General features: G+C 38.0%; 1 protein-coding gene across 4 annotated transcripts in view; it reads left to right on the top strand.

Moving 5' to 3' along the window:
- Positions 1-17,433, top strand: part of SMOC2 (SPARC related modular calcium binding 2) — a 140,753-nt gene that overhangs the window by 38,612 nt on the left and 84,708 nt on the right. For all 4 annotated transcript variants that reach the window (XM_032102391.1, XM_032102390.1, XM_032102393.1 and 1 more), the window contains exon 2: positions 6,745-6,916. In XM_032102391.1, the coding sequence (XP_031958282.1) occupies positions 6,745-6,916 (172 nt within the window). The remainder of the gene's footprint in view (positions 1-6,744; positions 6,917-17,433) is intronic.

The following is a 17,433-nucleotide window of genomic DNA, read 5'->3' as shown; positions in this document are numbered from 1 at the left end:
AATGAGCTCCAAAGACCAAATGTTCATTTTCAGATGTTTGAGATAACTTAATTGAAGTCAGTAATCTGCTCACTTGTCTAGTAGGGGACTATAATGGGAAGATTCTGATACACACCAAGAACCCTAACCACTGAGAAGAGACAGAAATGTTTTGATGAGATTCTTTGTTTTAAGTGCAAATGGCCTTGCCCACTGTAATAGCAAGCACGGGCATGTCCTGGCTCATCAGAATCATATCTGATTAGTCACAGAATCACAGAATGGGTCAGGCTGGAAGGGACCACAGGGTGTCATCTGGTCCAACCTTGCTGTTCAAGCAGGGTCATCCTAGAGCACCTGGCACAGGATTGAGTCCAGATGCTTCTCAAATATCCCCAGCGAGGGAGACTCCACAACCTCTCGGGACAATCTGTTCCAGTGCTCAGTCACCTGCACAGTGAAGAACTTCTTTCTCATATCGAGGCAGAGCTTTCTGTGCATCAGTTTCTGCCCATTTCCTCCTGTTCTGTTGCTTGGCACCACTGAGAAGAGCCTGGCTCCATCCTCTTGACACCCACCTTTAGGTATTCATACACATTAATGAGGTCTCCTCTCAGTCTTTTTTTTCTTAAGGCTGCACAGGCCCAGTGTGTGATGGCTTCTGTGTAAATTCCTCCATGCAAGCTTAACCTTAATAGTGATGTCCTGTATGTTTGCGAATAAAAGGGGATTACAGTTTCAAGTACTCAGCTCTGGGTTTGTCGTGGAACAGTCATTAAGGATCATTTTGCTTCAGTGGGACAGCTCAAGATGAGCAAATCTGTTAAAGAGAGGTTGAGTACAGCAGTTATACAGAGCAGGTATTTTGAAGGTATCTTCTGGTACTGTCCTAAATAACAAGGATAAAAAGAACTTAAATTTTCCATCCATTTAAGTGCTAAGGCTGAATGCTTTGCCATGGCATTGGGATGAGAGTAGAGTTTGTCCTGTAAATATACTTTAGAATCATAGAGTATGAGTTAGAAGGGACCCATGAGGATCATCTTCTGCTTCATTCCTTGGGAGAAGAGTGAAGAAATAAACATTGAAAAAATTAGTGGTTTCAATGAAGCAGATTAATTGAGACAGAGTAGCTGATTGGAATGCTCTCTAAGGCAGAATGTAACGTGGATATTTAAACATCATTGCCTTTGTCTGAAATACACATGGGAATATGACTTTACAGATTTTAACTTGCATGTGTGGATATATACACACACATACATAAATGCAGACACACACACACACACACGTTTTACTGTTTTCTAACTCATTTTTCCATTGTAGACAAGCCCAGAGGGAACAAAATATTCCTAGCTTGGAGATTTCTACATCTGCTTGTCAGGCAGCTATCAGACAGAAACAGCATGACTACATAAATCACTGTAAATCAGCACATTTTTCACCAGCACAAAGCCCTCAGCACAGAACCACTTTAGAGTGCACTGCTCCATAGTTTGTTTGCAGACCTCCCATGCCAGCATCAGGGAAGTCAGATCATACTATTCAGCGTCTCACAGTAACCAGATGCAGAATAAAGAAATTGCTTTTCAAAGCTGTAGTCTGCACTAGGCTTTTCCAAGCAAAGCAGTGATGTCTAACATGCATCTTCTCTCTTCTGCTTGTTTTTCAGGCCCTTTTGGCCTTCAGCTTTCCAAGATGAGGTGTTAGTCTCCTGTTTTGCAAGCAGTCTAGACCTGTCTTTAGATTCTGGTGCATTTTAGATTCTGAAATTGGTCAAAGGGAAATTGGTCAAAGGGAAAGTCTGTATATCAGTTATAAGGGGTCCACAAAGAGTAATAAAATAAAAACCTATTGTCACTGTGCTTAAATACCTAATGCCAGTGAAGGGTATATAGGTCCAGTCAAAATTGAAGGAATCTGTAAATTAAAGGAAGTTTGGTTAAAAAAACCTCTGATGAACTATCCAAATCCATGAAATTAAGTATCTGTCTTTTTTGTAGTCCAGACTCTAACTTGGGGTCACAGAAAAGGATGGAGGTTCTATCCACAGACAGAAAAAGTGGTTTCCTGGTCTTCAGCTTTAGTAAGAAAACTTACATTAGGGCAAGTTAAAAATAGGTTTAGCATAGTTATGAGTTATGCTTTATGTACAGTGTGTTTGTGTTAAAGATGTCTCTATAGGATTGCAATTATTAGAGACAAGCTGGCCCAAATTAAAAAAAAAGAAAAAAAAAAATTAGGCCAAAACTGCCCTGCATTGTTCAGATTAATCAAACAGTGGCATCTGACTGAAGACAAAGTCCACAACTGTGCACTGTATTATGAAATGTATAGTAGAGCACTTCCCATTAGTGTTTAACAGGCTTTGAGCCAGATTCAATAACTAATCTTTGTGCCTCAGCCTATGTGCATCTGTTGTCAGCTTTTTTTCCAATGCAGAGAGATGTGGTGCTCCCCATGACCAGACTGCCACATGGATCTTGACTCTTCTGCTTCCTTGGAGTGGCACTCTGGCTTGCAGATGCATCCAGTTGTTGCCTCTCTAGCCAAGCACCATTTTTCTCACCTTATGCTCTGTCATCTGCTTAGGTGAGAGTTTCTGTGCACTACAGAGGGTGGGTTCACAGATCTGTGCGCTGGAAATGTGAAGGTGTGCATGTGACACAGTTTTATCTGAAGACCTTTCCTGCCCTAGCAATGATGTAGCTGCAGGATGTAGACCAGAGGGAATGACACTGAATCCCTGCATAAGAGTGAGCAGTGTAAGGTAAAGAGAAGATATGTGTTACGCCACAGCAGTGAGCAAGGTTATATGTACATGCTGTCTTGATAATTAGTATAATAGCCCAGTAAGGAAAACATCAAATTCCTACTCTTAAGGTACTGGAAAAACTTTCTCACTGACTGCAACACATGGCTGGTGGTTGAAGAAATAAGCATCCTGACTGTCCATAGCCCAGATGTGGCACCAGTGACCAAAAAAAAAAAAAGCAAAAAAGATAAGTCAGAGCAGAAAACAGAGGAAAAAACAGAGCAGAAATATTTTTCCCCAGTTGAAGCAAGGTTTCAGATATCCACTACTTCATAGTCTGAACTTCAGTAACAGAGAGATGAAAGATCACTGGGACCATCAGTGATAGATTTCATCCACTATTAAGATTCTTTGGTGTGGGACAGGGAAAGAAAATACTGGAATTCCATGATGTCTGAAATATATGACAGTAAGTAATATTTCAGCAATGCTTATACCTGTCAAGTGGGTACACGTCTGGTGACTTTAGTAATTACGTTTTATTAATGAGGTAAACCTAAAATCAAACATTTTTCTGCTATAGCCCCAATATTATTCTGCCTTCTCAGAAATACTACATGAGCATTTAAAGCAGTGCCTACTACAGAATAGTAGGCCCCTTGGAAGCTGTGTGTTTTCAAGTATAATGCTTTGGAATGGCTGAAATAAATGATACCGAAATGTAAAGGAGAAGGTAAGTTACAGCAACTCCAGTTGAGTTGTGCCTTTTTAATCTGGGGCATAATTTTTAATTGAAACAAACTTTTTGAAACATGACTAGGCTGGTTTCTGTGTCATTAGGGCAAGAACACCTCTCTGCTAAAAGTGTTTTGCTTTTTAATAGGGTTTAGCCATAATTTTCCAGTTTGTGCTGGTTGTTCAAAATAATTCCATCTCAGGTTGGTCAACTATTGTTGGCTTAATTTCAGTCATTACCAGCATTCAACAGAAATGCTGCTTTAAGCTTGTCTTTCAGTGAATCACATGTTTGTACAATAACACATTTGTTTGTTAAATTAATTCAAAGACAGAAATGGATGAGCCAATATTGAGAGTGAGTCACTTTCTGGTCCGTATTGAACCATTTTTCTCTCTCTCTAAACTGCCTTATTTTAATCAAAAGGACTATTTTCTCTGAAACATAAAGCTCTAAGATGTGCACCAGTGTGATCCCAGTTTTTCTGTCAGTGGACTGTGCTTGTTCCTGTTTGAACAAATAGCAAACCTCATGAAAAATTCCATAGCGCTTTCTTGTTTCAGCATTAGTTTTTGATGTGTTTATCAATTCCTTTGGCTTTGTGAGCAAGCAATACTGATTTTGACTTGAATCATCTTATACTGCTGTAGTAAAGATGATAATGAAGTATTTCCAAATGTCAATCACATACTTTCTGTATGTTTTTTTCTAAGTACATTTGCTAGTCTCTTTTGCATGCCGTCTTTCCTTACACTTGCTTGCCTTTTTGTCCTTCCTGCTCTTAAATCCCTCAGTTACATGAGGCTGGTGGAAATTGTTTAAATGTACAACCCAAATTCTCCAGTGAGGTTTGGCTAACTAATAAGCTATTCAAGTGGTTTTGTCTCCCGGGTATGTCTTCATCCTCTGCTTTTCCAGGTTGCTTGAATATCCTTGAACCCTTAATTTGCCCTAATCTCCTCTAAGGCTTTGAAATAATAAAATACTTAAATAAAACTCTTTGGATAAATGCCCTTTAAAATACAGCTTTATCTGTGAACTATCATGCTCTCAAGGGAGTGGATTTTGTTCCTCAGACAATTAAGGGGATTTTCTGTCCACATTGTTACTGTCAGGCATACCCATCTTAACTCCTGCAACAGCTCGAAACAGAACAAATGAGGAAAATCTGAGAGAAAAATGGTACAGAGGCTAGACTGCTGCTATGTGTGGTTTTGTTCTGGTGCCTGGGTTCAGTGCCCTGACCTGCTGCATGATTTTCTGTAGGTCACGAAGACTTCCTGTGCTTTTAAAAACTAATTCTTTGCTCAACAGGGATTTTGCTGAGGGTAAATTAAGGGGGGCAAAGTGCCTAGCCACTACAGAGGGGTGGCTTCTATGTACAGAAAGGCTGTACTCAGATCCCTACTTCACAAAATAGAAAGAGGGAGATCACTTGATTTGCCATCACCAAATCCACAGGGAAAGTCAGAGGTAAAGCAGAGGACAGGATCCCATTTTTTTGCCAGGGGCCCCATGTGGTCCATTTGTCCTTGAGAAGTCCTTTTCACAGTCCTAGGTAGGCCTAATCTCAGAGTCCTGCAGATGCCTCCCAGGCAAGAAAGGGAAGTTTGGAAGACTTCACAGGGCTCCCACAGTGCATCTCATCAGGGCACCCAGGCAAGCCCTGGAGACCAACATGATTTGGAGGTTGTTCAGAGCCGTGGATGCCTGTCTTCACTGTTGCTCATTGTGCAGGTAAAGGGAGATGGCTTCAGTTTTTCTCCCTTCCCACTCAGCTAATTATTAATTTCTGTTGGCAAGAAGGATCTGCAAAATAACACTGAAATGGGGAGAAAGGAGCATCTGTCCTCCACTTCTGGAACTCTGTAGCTAGATTTCATGGAGAAAAATTTGGGGTTTGTGTGTATTATGTGAGTAATTTGCTTCTGAAGTTAATTATTCCTAAAAGTAAAAAATTGCTCAAAAAAAAAAAAAAATGGTAAAAGGAAGCTTTCATTTTTATCTTAGTGTGCCACTAAAATATAAAAATTCTGGTAAAAGTCCAACCATTTGACCACTATTTTAAAGTGATACCTTTGAGATAATCTCTCTATTTTCATACAGACTCTCCAGAAAAACATCTGTATTTCCTCATGTTAAGTGATAGGAAATGCAAACAGACCACAGTTTAAGTTTGAAGATTATGGAGATTTATAACTCTTCATATAATTCTTATGTGTAATAAAATGCAGGGGAACTATATGTAGCATTTTTTTTTTAAATTCTTAATCCCAAATACTACTCTTTGACCTCTTTTTTTTTTTTCTTGAAATTTTCCTCCCTCTAATTTCAGTTTCTCATCTGAAGTTCAAAATTTTCTCTACTTGAGGTTTGTAATGATGAAGTAGCACCAGTGAAAACAGGGCTTTAGCTGGATGAAGACCTTTTCTTGGGCACCTCCTGATGCTTAGGAGAATGATTACCTCCTGGTAGCTGTATGCCTTGCTTAATTTTGTGCTTGTTCAGAAGCAGAAGGATAGAGAAATTCATCTGAGCACTTACTGAGTTCACCTACTCCGAGTCTCAGCTTTTCAAGAGCCCAGAAGATAATGTAATATCTTTTCATTTGTCTTTGTTTTTAGCTGGCATGTAGCAGCATCAGATCCAATTAGGTTTTCTTGGCAGCGTGTTTCAGGGTAAGAAGGTCCTTCTTTTCACCGTGCCAAGGATGATGCCAAACTCATGAGCCTTGCAGTCTTGGCAGTGGAGAGATGAACAGTTATGTTGGGTTCAGTGTGGCTTTGTGTCAAAACTAGAAAGAGGCACACTGAAATCCACAATGAGAATATTTATGTAAAAAAATCCTGCTTGGATCTTAGAATAGACTTTTCAGCTTGTCATTGTGGAATAATTAGTACATATGTAATAAAATAGACGAACATCCATTGCTGTCTCACTTTTTTTGTGAAGAATGTTTCTGCCATCACCATTTTCGCTTCAAAAACTCCAAGTTGTTGTCTTGAGATTCATAATGGTTGAAAGCAGTTCAGAGACTTCCAAATTGTGATACTGATTTCATGTACATTACGGAGATGTTACAGTTACTGCCATTTCCCAGCAGCAGCAGAAAAATCCCAGATATAAAGAATTGACTAGGATTTGAATAGACTAAAAAGGCAGAACTTTCTTTTCAGTTTTGGGTAATATTTGTATGTGTTTGCTGGGGAAGGGGACCACAGTGCAGTTTTCACATGGGAATACCATTCCTACAGCATTAATATCTTTTTTCTAGTTTTTGAGAGTGGACCAAGACAAAGACAGAGAATGCAGCCTGGACTGTGCAGGATCCCCCCAGAAATCACTCTGTGCATCTGATGGAAGAACTTTTCTGTCCCGGTGTGAATTTCAACGAGCAAAATGCAAAGACCCTCAGCTGGAAATAGCCTACCGAGGCAATTGCAAAGGTGAGAAAATAAAAGTTTCCCTTGACTATAATGAAAAATAATAGACGCTAAAATAGTGTTTGAAATGTCTGTGAATGGAAAACCAGGAGTGCTGAACTTGAAGAGTTTTCTAAAAGCAAGTGGGTTGAAATCAATCCTGTTACTTCTATAACAATATGCTATCTAAAGATAAATTAATCTTGAGCCTTCATCAAAAGTATGACTCCCACACCCACTTATTTTATAGTAAGTGACTATTAAGGAAATTGCATGGCTAGGTTCTTGTTCTGAAGGACCATATCACTGGCAATTTCAGAGAAACTCTTATGATTTTTATCTTGCAAGGCTTCTTGTCTACTACAATTTGGTATTTTGAGTTTGAGACGGTGAAATTAAGTCTTGTATTTCCTAACTGCAATCACGTAGTGTGGCAGGGGTGGTGGTGGTGGTAGGGTGGGTTGAGTGTAAAAAAGTGAAAAACAAAAAAAGCTTTGCAATGCATAGAGCCCTCACAGGCCATTCCCACCTATATCACCCACTCTTTTACTTCTGATCTCTGTTTAGAGAAACTGGGTGACATGCAACCCTACAAAATAGCCGCAGTTAAATCTTTTAACTTTCAGACTAGCGTGGTACTAGACAGTGCAGTTCCTTACTGAAGTGTAGGGTGATTCCCAACACAGTGATCTCTCAAAAATGTAATAGCAGTGGTCATAGAGATTTACTTTCCCTTTCTCTCTGTCCTAAAGAGAGTGGCAGGGAGTGGAGGCAGGGGGTGGGGGAAAGAAAACCCCAGGGGCCACACCAATTCAACCTCTAGGAGGCAATTTTCCACATCATCTCTCTCCGTTAGCTCCTGCAAACCTCTGAAGCATCAAGACTGCTTCAAAGAGACATTCTGTCTCATCTTCTGCCTGGATGAAACAGTATCCTCATTCTTCAGCCCTTTCATAGTAAACCATTGTATTACATGATGGAGCTATTTACTATGGTGAACAAGGATAACATAATGAAGCTATGTGAGCCAAAGCTTTTGTTACACTCATGAACCACAGAGACAATTATTGTGCACTTGGTATTTGTTCATTTTATACATTAGAGCTTTATGGAAATTAGTTTTGAGTGTTTTTCTTTATTGTTTTTTATACCATATTGAAAAGGTCATCTGCAAGAAATTTTCTTCATTAAAATGAGAATTGCTCTACTGAAGGTTTCCTCATTGATGCTGTCAAATTTTTCTTCAGTCAACAGCTGCAATTTGGAGAAGTGCTCATTTGCTGTGTACTTATTAATGGATAAAGTGTCAGTACAATTGCAGAAATGGAACTAGACACCTTAGGCACCTTAAGTCTTGCTGATAGCAGGTGCACATCACGTTCTCATCAATCAAATGTTTTTTTCCTTTGATTGGTAATAGGCAGATATTTGCTAATAATTTACTTGGTCAATATCAGCAAGAGACCAGTGCTCTTGTAATTTTACATTTTCATAGTATTTCTTATTCAGTAAAGCAGTCTTAAATTTTGAAGTGACCAATGTCTTTATTCCTACTTATGGCTGCGATCATCAGAAATATTTCAAGCAGTAAAAGCAAGTTTTAAAGAAGAAAAAGACAGTTCCTTGGTTTAGCTGCAGTTTCAGTTTTACCATTGCTAGGGCTAATTTATATCAAACATTCTGAAAAAGCTAAGGAAGTCCTCTGATTAAGACCTTTTGAGCCAGTTGCTTTTGAGTGGTTAAATTTGTTGTTGCAGGTGATGCTTGATCAAAAAGCAGAGGATTATTTTACTAGGGCTAACCAAAAAGTGATGGTTTAATTAGAGAACAACTTTCAAGGTTTCAGAATTTACTTTCATTCCATGTAGGAATGAAAACAGATCCTATTGGAAGTGTTTGTCTGTACCCCCTGAAAAAACAGACACCCACCCTAACGCCCCATTAAAGCACTGGTTTTGAAACAAGGTTTGAGCTTGCAGGTAAAAGGGAAAGAAAGAAAGAAACATTTTCATGCGGATGTTCTGAAGGGAGAAAAGAGATGGTTCCTGGTATAAACTTCACAACTTTAAATCCATGCTGTGATGATCATCCACCATTGATCAAAAAAGGCTATCTTAAGTCTGTCTCCTCCTGTCTTCTGAAAAATATCCTTATTCACCTCACAAAAATCTTCTCTGAAAACTAAATATTTCCAGGTACTATTTTAATTAATTTAATGGTGACTAGCTCTTTGTTTGGTTCAGTCTATCAGTAGAAATCTAAAGACCTTGACAATTTATGTTGACAGCCTTTTGGAATAATTTTGAGTCCATCATTTCTTGTTTGTATATTCAGAACTGTGATTTCTTTTTTCTTGAGAAAGCCAAATTTAGATTGACTCTTTTTTCTCTTTCTCACCTGTTCTCAACATTTTTCTCATCTATTTGGTTTTGAACACTTAAATACTAAAATTACAAAGGGATAGTTTGCTCTGTGTGTGCTTGCTTTCCTTTCTAATTCAAGTTCCATTCACAGCAAGAGTGCTCAGCCCAGGCAATTCTTTAGCATTGCAAAGGAAACCATTTTTAGATCCTGAAGCTTAAAAGATCACAGTAAAATGGCAGCATTTAAACAACTTTTTCCCTTGTACTTCTAGTTCCTGATGACAGCAGCAGAGAACAAAACAGTTTAAACAAACCTGAAAATGAATGAACCCACCTGTAACAAAATCACCATCAAAACGGATTGTTCTAATCGCTTTTTTTTTCCTGAAGACATTAATTTTGTAACTTTTTTTATTTTAAGTCCACTTCCAGCCATTGCTGGAATCCATTACTAAGCTTGGAAATGCTGTAACAAGTTAAAATATTGTAAATTTTCCAGCCTATCTTTGGAGATTCTAAGGTCTCATATAATCTGTGTACACTGTAGATGAGCGTCCACATTTTTGGATACTTTTACAAACAGAATCTTAACTCTGAAATTCTGGAGATTTGCCACTTGCTTGACACAGACATTTACTGTGCAACCACATTACGGATCTAATAAATAAATGTGTGTTGACAGCTGAGAAATACTACTTGTGTTAGGAGGACTGTTAAAATATCACCTGTGATGCGGATCAGCCACATGCACACACAAGTGCTTCACAGTAAATTTGGCCCAGCATAGCCAAAGGAACAAAACGTACAAGAAGTGGAAAAGCAATATAATTGCTTTTAAACTGCTCAGAAAACACAGACGTTATGTCTGCACAAATTAATTAAGCAATGCAAGGAGACAGTATGAGAACCATGCAGGGAAGTGCTCCCTGTTGCACTTTGGGCACTGGCCAGCTGTGCTTTCCTGAGGACTGTATCTATGTGGCTCAGGGAAAAGATGGACTGTTCCCAGCAGGCAGCATGCACAGAGGTGCCTTCTTTTACAGGTTTAAGGCTGTTCAGCTTTTTTTTTTTTCTTTCTTTCTTCTATTTCTCTTCTTGTTTCTTAAATAGTGTTAAGAATATTCATTTCATTCCTCAGTTTGTTTTTTAGTGAATGTACCTCGCCGATAATTGGGGACCTGGAGACTAATATTCTGAATATATCAAACAAGAGGCTCAGTAGTAATATTTGGTGTTTGTGATCAAAGTGATCATTGTGATCAGTGAAAAAACAAATTCATATGTACCGTCTTGCCAGCATACCTCTGCCCTAACACAGAATTCTTAAAATATCCCAGCTGAGGTACTTGGATTTTGCGGTTTCTCTACCAGTACTTCACTAAAGTAAGACTTCTCTAATGGCTGGAGTCAGTCACTATAAAATCTCCACTGCCAGCTTGCATCACATTTCCTTACTTCACTATCATCATGTAACAGCAACCTGGGTTTACAAGAAACTGCTAAACTGGATTTTCACAAATCTCTAAGTGGTCTTTACTGAAAATTGCAATGTTAGAGCTTTACACAGTGATATTTAATTTCTGAGGGGTTTGGAATTTAATCTGGCTAACACTGAGTATGTATTCAGTATTTGCCGAGCTGGCCCCGGCAGTGACTTACTGCTTTGTGAGTACACCAAGGGGAGCCATCACACAGAGCAGAGTCATTTTTATTCTGTGGCTATGTAGATCCCCTTTCTCCATTAGAAACCCTAGGTAGATCATGTTTAGCTTAATTCATTTATGGTATCTTAAAGAGCCTCACTGTTTAAAAATGCTGTTCTTTTATGAGCTATCATAGATATGACAAAAGGTAATATCTTCATTCTCACAAGCCACATAAAGAATCAAAGCACATCAAAATAGGAGTGAAATTTCTCATAAAATAGGTATTTTACTATTTGCTTTCCTCAAAGAAAAAAATGCTCAGCATTTGTTTCTTTAAATTAAGGCTTTCAGAAATAGAGAAAAGTTTCACTCATTTAAACTATTAGCACAATGTGTTAATGAATGGATTAAAAGCATTCTTAGATAAACTGAAATTTCTGCCTTTGAATAAACATGCCAATAGAATTTTCCCTTTGTGAATAGAATGAAGGCATTGCTGGGCAGTAGTTGTTTTGAGACCACAAGTTAATCTTGGTCCCATAATTAATGAATCCAAGCGTAATTTGGAGAAACATTACAGTTGCCCGCTAGCTACAGAACTGGTTTGTAAATGCTGGATGTGGTTTCTGAGTGCACACCTTTTCCAGAATTCCCATGGAGGCTGCCATCCAGCCCAGGTTTGCCTGTGAGCCAGGCGGGTGTGAGCTTGACGTGTGCTTGCGGTGCCTGAGCACGTCCCTTAGCTCCGAGTGTGGGCAGGGACCTTGCCTTGGCCAGTGCACCTGCTGCCTGGAAGGCAGCCCTGTGGGATGTGTTTGGGAGGTGGAACATGCTCCCAAGGTGTTTCATTTGGAGAGAGAATAAAGTAGTGAGTAGGTATGGTTCTTTTTCTAACTGAAATGAGTGAAAGTGGGACTGGACCGAGGTGTCAGTCTTAACAATAAACCTGAACAGAGTGAGACCTTGCACAGTCTGTACATTGAAAACAGGACAGTTCTCACATGTCCTCATCTCTACCTTTTCTCCTCTCCCTTTTCTTTTTTCTTCTCATCTTTTATGAAAAAAAAAAAAAAAGAGTGATACAGGTTTTTTCATTATTTTGAAAAATATATTTAAAAAAATAATATATTGAGAAGTGGTACTAGCTTTGGAATTTTTGAAAATAAACCTTACAGGGGAAAATTGATTATAGGGCAGATTTTTGTCTCTTAAAATACTTTTAGCTAGAAGCTGTCTCCTCCTTTTTCAGACATATTTTCTCACTGTAGACACTGTGTTTAATCTGTAGGATGACTGCAAGTTTCCAGACTGTGATGCTGGCAGTCCTGATACAAACACTTGTCAGCCCCAACCTCATTTGAGTTTTGAGTGTTCGTTTATATTATGTTTCAAGACGTTACACATCAGGACACTGTAGTGGAAGTGTTGAAAAACAAAACATTCAACATCTTGGTGAAAAAGGTATCTGCGTAGAGAAGTTACAATTTGTGTTGTCTCTGAAATCACGTGGAGTTGGCTTCTGATTAATTATACTTTCTAGTATGTATTTAATGGCAATGAATAAAGTTTTAAGTACGTTTGGAATACTTTTTTGTGGAATATCCTTTGCTCTTTTAAATGTATCTAGTGGTACTTAGAACACAGGACAAGTAACACTGGAATAGTATCCACAGTTTTCTGTAGATGGAATTGGTCTCTTTTTAAAATTATAAATTTTTATTGATAGTATTTCTCCAAGGAGAATTTGCTGAAGCCAGACTGCACAGAAATAAGGCATTTAAAAGCATTCTCATGTACAAAAAATGGGTCTTCATAAAATCAAATATGCACTACAGCAATTTGATTTGAAATTAATCTTTTTGGGGTCTTTTTTGTGGAGTTTTCATTTCTGCTCATGTATTTTCAGTTTAAGTTTCAGACCTCATATAAAAATGAACATCCTAAAAGAAGGGAAGTAGAGAATGCTGAAACAATAATACTGCACTGAAGACTAGGAACCACAAACAGTTGCAGACCTTCTCAGAATTTCAGAATTAGTAAACTAGACTTCTCCAAACTATCAAATCTCTGCTCTGCTCAGAAAACTAGTGTAGCCTTTGGCATCTAAAAAATCAGAAAGCTGTTGCTTTAGTTTTTCTTGAAGTATTTGATTCAGTCCTAATCAGACTGTATCTCTCCAAATGTGACTTAGCAAACTGAAATAGTGTGCCAAGAGGGAATCCAGCACAGCATTCCTTATTTTATCTTAGAGCTTAGATATCTAAATTGCTGTGTGGTTGCAAAATGTGGGGGGGGAAAAAAGAAAAAGAAAAAGCAAAAAGAAAACAACCAAGAAACCCCACACTGCCTGGCTCTGTCTGTTAGATGCCAATAGAGGAGAGTTCAGGCTAAGATCGCTCTGCTGTTTTGTTTGAATCCAGAAAGCAGCTATAAAAATAAATAGTGAAAGAGTTGGCCAGCTCTTGTCACGAAGCAGCAAGTCATTATTTTATGGCTCTGTCAGGCTAAATGTCTGTGCCGACATCCTTTCCAACCCAAGAGGCTAACATCTCTGCATCTTTAAAACTGATACTTTCAGCATGTATAGCTTGCTACGTGTTTCCCATCACTAGAGGCTACAGCTTTTTATCTGCTTTGCTGTTAGACATGATCAGTCCTTTAGAATATACATTGACCTAGGTCAAATATAATGGGAAATTTTCATGAGTGGTTCATTCCATATAAACCAAGTGGTGTCTTGTGCTCTGAATAAAATTTTTGTGTTAAATTAACTACAAATTAAGACCATTTGACTTTTATCATATCACTACCACTTACCAAAAGGGTATAGCAGTGGGAAAGAAGCACAGAAGCAGAAACAAATTATGGACTGTTGCTAGGAAAATTCAGTAAAGTGCTCAAGTAAATAGTTAACTTTAAACAGCTTGTTGCACTGCATGTTTCTAAGTTTAAGGACAAGTGCATACAGGTATTCTGGCAAAATCAAGCTGCAAAGGGAAGCAGTGAAAGGTCTTTGTATTATGTGTGTCTATACTAGGTCTGCTTGTTCACATCTGTGTGACTCTAGAAAAGCTTTCTCTTTAGTGTAAAAACAGCTGACTATCTGTGGGAAACTCTCAAGGAAACTTCTTCAAATGATTAAGTTAAACACTTTATATACAGTTTTTACAAAGTAGTAAATGTTACTAATATGTTCAACAGAATATTCCATATATAATAAAATAAGTAAAGGATGAAGTGTACTTTTAGCATAAATATGTAACAAAATTGTGTCAAACGCAGTAATCTCTTGGGTAGCAAGCAAAGTTTGCTCCATGTATTGAGACTGAGAAAGGTATTTTTATTCTTACTGAGACAAGTAGCAAACCGAGAAATACCAGATGAACTAAAGCGAAACCTTTGCAAGAGATTTATCTATACTTTTGCAAGCTGTTTACTTTCCATGAGAGAATCTGGGTTACAACTCCCTGTAGAGCCCCAAAATTCCTGTAAATCAATTGTACTGAATGTCACCTTAGAGATGGTGTTTACACCCTTGATGAGTTTGTGTCATTGTTATAATGATAAGCTTCTACTTTGCAGTAACAAACTTCTCTCTGTTTGATATATTATTCAAGGATTAGCCAGCAGACTTGAAGTTGGTGCATGTGTTTTTTTCCTGAAGCTCAGTGTTTTTGGAGTTGTACTGTTGGAAATAAAGCATAAAATGAGATTAGTTCCCAGTCAGGCTGGTGCTGTTTGTGAGGTTAACTCCATTTCCAGAATTTCCTGTTGACTTCAGTGCTATCTCAGGAAGATCCTGCAGCAATGTAGTGGCACCACTTCACTTCTTAGGTGAAGATTTTCTATTGCACATAGTAACTTAGATCAGAATTAAGCTGATTTTACATTTTGCTTGTGCTTTCTGGTTACTGTTCTCCCCTGGGAGCCAGAATTGTCACCAGGGGAATTCAGAAAGAAAACCTGCCCAAATAGCTACAACTCTGTACTCTCTTCAGTTCTGTGTATTTCTGTCCACTCCCATACACCTATTTTTGTATTCAGCTTTATGCCCCAAGATGTGTTTGTCTTATTAATCCTCTGGTTGCTTTTACAGTCCTGGTGCTGAGTCACAGAGGTACAACCAACTCATTGGCCAACATACTGTGCTAAAATGCAATAAGCCTTGTACCAATCCAGCTAACAGAGTCCCAGTGAGCTGATTTAAGGTAAACTCATGCCTCTTCATGGTCAATTTCAGGAGATTTTTTTTTTCCAATTCCCCACAAGGTTGTGGGATGTAAAAGCCCATTTACCTGGAGTTGAGAGGATAAAGTCTCACTGAGTTAGTCATTGACATAATTCCAAATTACAGCTGGACATGCATATCTGCAAATTTAGTTCCTCTCATTGTATGACTATAGGCAAATTAGGCTGCATTTCAGCCAGATTTTAACGGGTCTTAGAACCTAGAAGTCTTTTTAACACATCATATACCAGATTCCAGCTTGAGCCTGCTGGCTTCCTTGTTAATACTTCAGTTAGGAAGAGAAATAAAGTATAGTGGGAATTCTAGTAAGAAACCAATTACAGTTTCAAGCCCCTTATTTTTCCACTAGAAAGTTCCAAAAGTTTAAACAAAAACAGATTTAAAAAAAAAAAAGTAAAGCTTTGCAGCATTACACAGTGCTTGTCATGCTTCCAAAACCTTGCAGCCTCAGAGTCCCCTCTGCTCTAAGGTTTGTCACCAGAGGGACACTGCTCACTTCATAAGAGTGCTTTAGCCTGCTTTTGTCAGAGACAGTGCTGACAATTCAAAAGCTGTGGGCTGATTAATCAGCACAAAGGCACCAGGTAAGTCCTATCACCTTTCATTCTCGGTCTTCATATCAAAATAATCAGGGTCCATCCTGATCTGAATGATTCCTCTCCTAGATAAATAGCAAAGTTGAATCTGTGTGTAAGAGACTTTAATGGTATCCCTTTAGATGTATTTATTTATTGATTGATTGATTTATGTAAACAAAATTCTGGCAAACCACATACGTCTAGACTCATCCTACTAATTTGAGATTCACGTGAGTCATCTTCATTACTTACACTACTACAAGGTGCACAGAGGGGCCTGTAGACAAGAATTTTCTGGGTGCAGTCAAAGGAGACTTTGTCCAGTGAATCCCAGATTTGCCTTTGCCAAATGGTCATGAGCAATGGCCATGTGGAAGGTTTTTTCCCCTATGGATTAGAATGTCACCCATCACTTATTTATGCATGTTAGGAGCTGCAAGGTTTACCTACAACTATCTCTCCTCTGGTATTTTTGATGTGAGCTCATGTTTCAGCCTTTCTCCCAGTCATGTCAGGAATTAATTATTTTCATCCTTTCTCAGCTGTTATTTTGCATAACTGTATAGCTCTTAAATATATTGAATTCTTTTTCTTTGGAAAAATTATTGAAAGTTATGCAACAGATTTTGAAGGCGGGGCACAGAGGCAGATGATCAGATGGTATAATCTTACAAATTTATTGAAAATATTATAATTTCTTTTCTTTTCATTGAGTTCTTTTTTATTTGGAAGGAATTTAGCTCCTCTGAATTAATAATTTAATGGCCATTAATATTCTGAGTATGAATGTTTTTATATGTCTTCTTTTTATCTTGATCACCTGATTGCATTTCTTCTATCAGGTTTGGACCTCATCTCTGTGTCATAATTATTCTTCTTCAGTAATACCTTGGTAAATAAAGAAAAACAGAACTGGAAATAATATTTTAACTATACACAGTTTCAGAGCTTAACTTGATAAGAGATCTTCCTCATGGTTTTATTTTGCATATACTGAAGCACAGTAATGCCCAACAGATTTAAAATGTTTCCATGGTTATATAATACAAAATAAGATTTCAAATGTGAATTTTATATTCCAATAAATTTGGTGACTGTTGATTTTAAAGCATATTAGATCATCCATGAATAGGAGGCCTTTAGAGCATCAGGCTGTTTAGGAACAAGTGGTGGACAGTTTTGGAGAACTTCTCTTTCTTCTTGGCATATTTTCACGATAATTCAACTATTGAAGATAATTTACAATCCTGCTGGTACTATACCAGAGACCTTATGTGATGGAATTTATATCACTTTTCCTTTTAGACATTTAAACCACATGTCATTCTAGAAAAACGAGGACAAAGGTCCAACAAAGGAGTGATTTATTTTCAGTTAAAATACTAGCTACATTAAAACCACATGTTATTAAGTACTGTATAACCCAACCATGCTCAGAAGAATGCTTACAACACCAAAGCTTGCTTAAAATGTTTCTTTTTTTTTTTTTCCCCAAAAACTTTGGCAGTGCACACATTAACAGATTTTACCTGAGCTGCACAGTATGTTGGCTAAAATTCTCCCTTGGAGAAACAAACTATTAAAGTGCCATAGTACAAATTAATTCAGTTCCTTATTATTTCTCACCTTTCTGGATGCTTGAACTTTTCTGTCCCTTTCAGGTGTCATTGCATGTCTGTGAGTATCACTCCTGAAACATAATACA

The sequence above is a fragment of the Corvus moneduloides genome, chromosome 3 (genome assembly GCF_009650955.1).
Source record: "Corvus moneduloides isolate bCorMon1 chromosome 3, bCorMon1.pri, whole genome shotgun sequence".
NCBI classification, from domain to species: domain Eukaryota; kingdom Metazoa; phylum Chordata; class Aves; order Passeriformes; family Corvidae; genus Corvus; species Corvus moneduloides.
The sequence above is the reverse complement of the archived record's forward strand: the minus strand, read 5'-3'. Positions and strand labels throughout refer to the sequence as shown.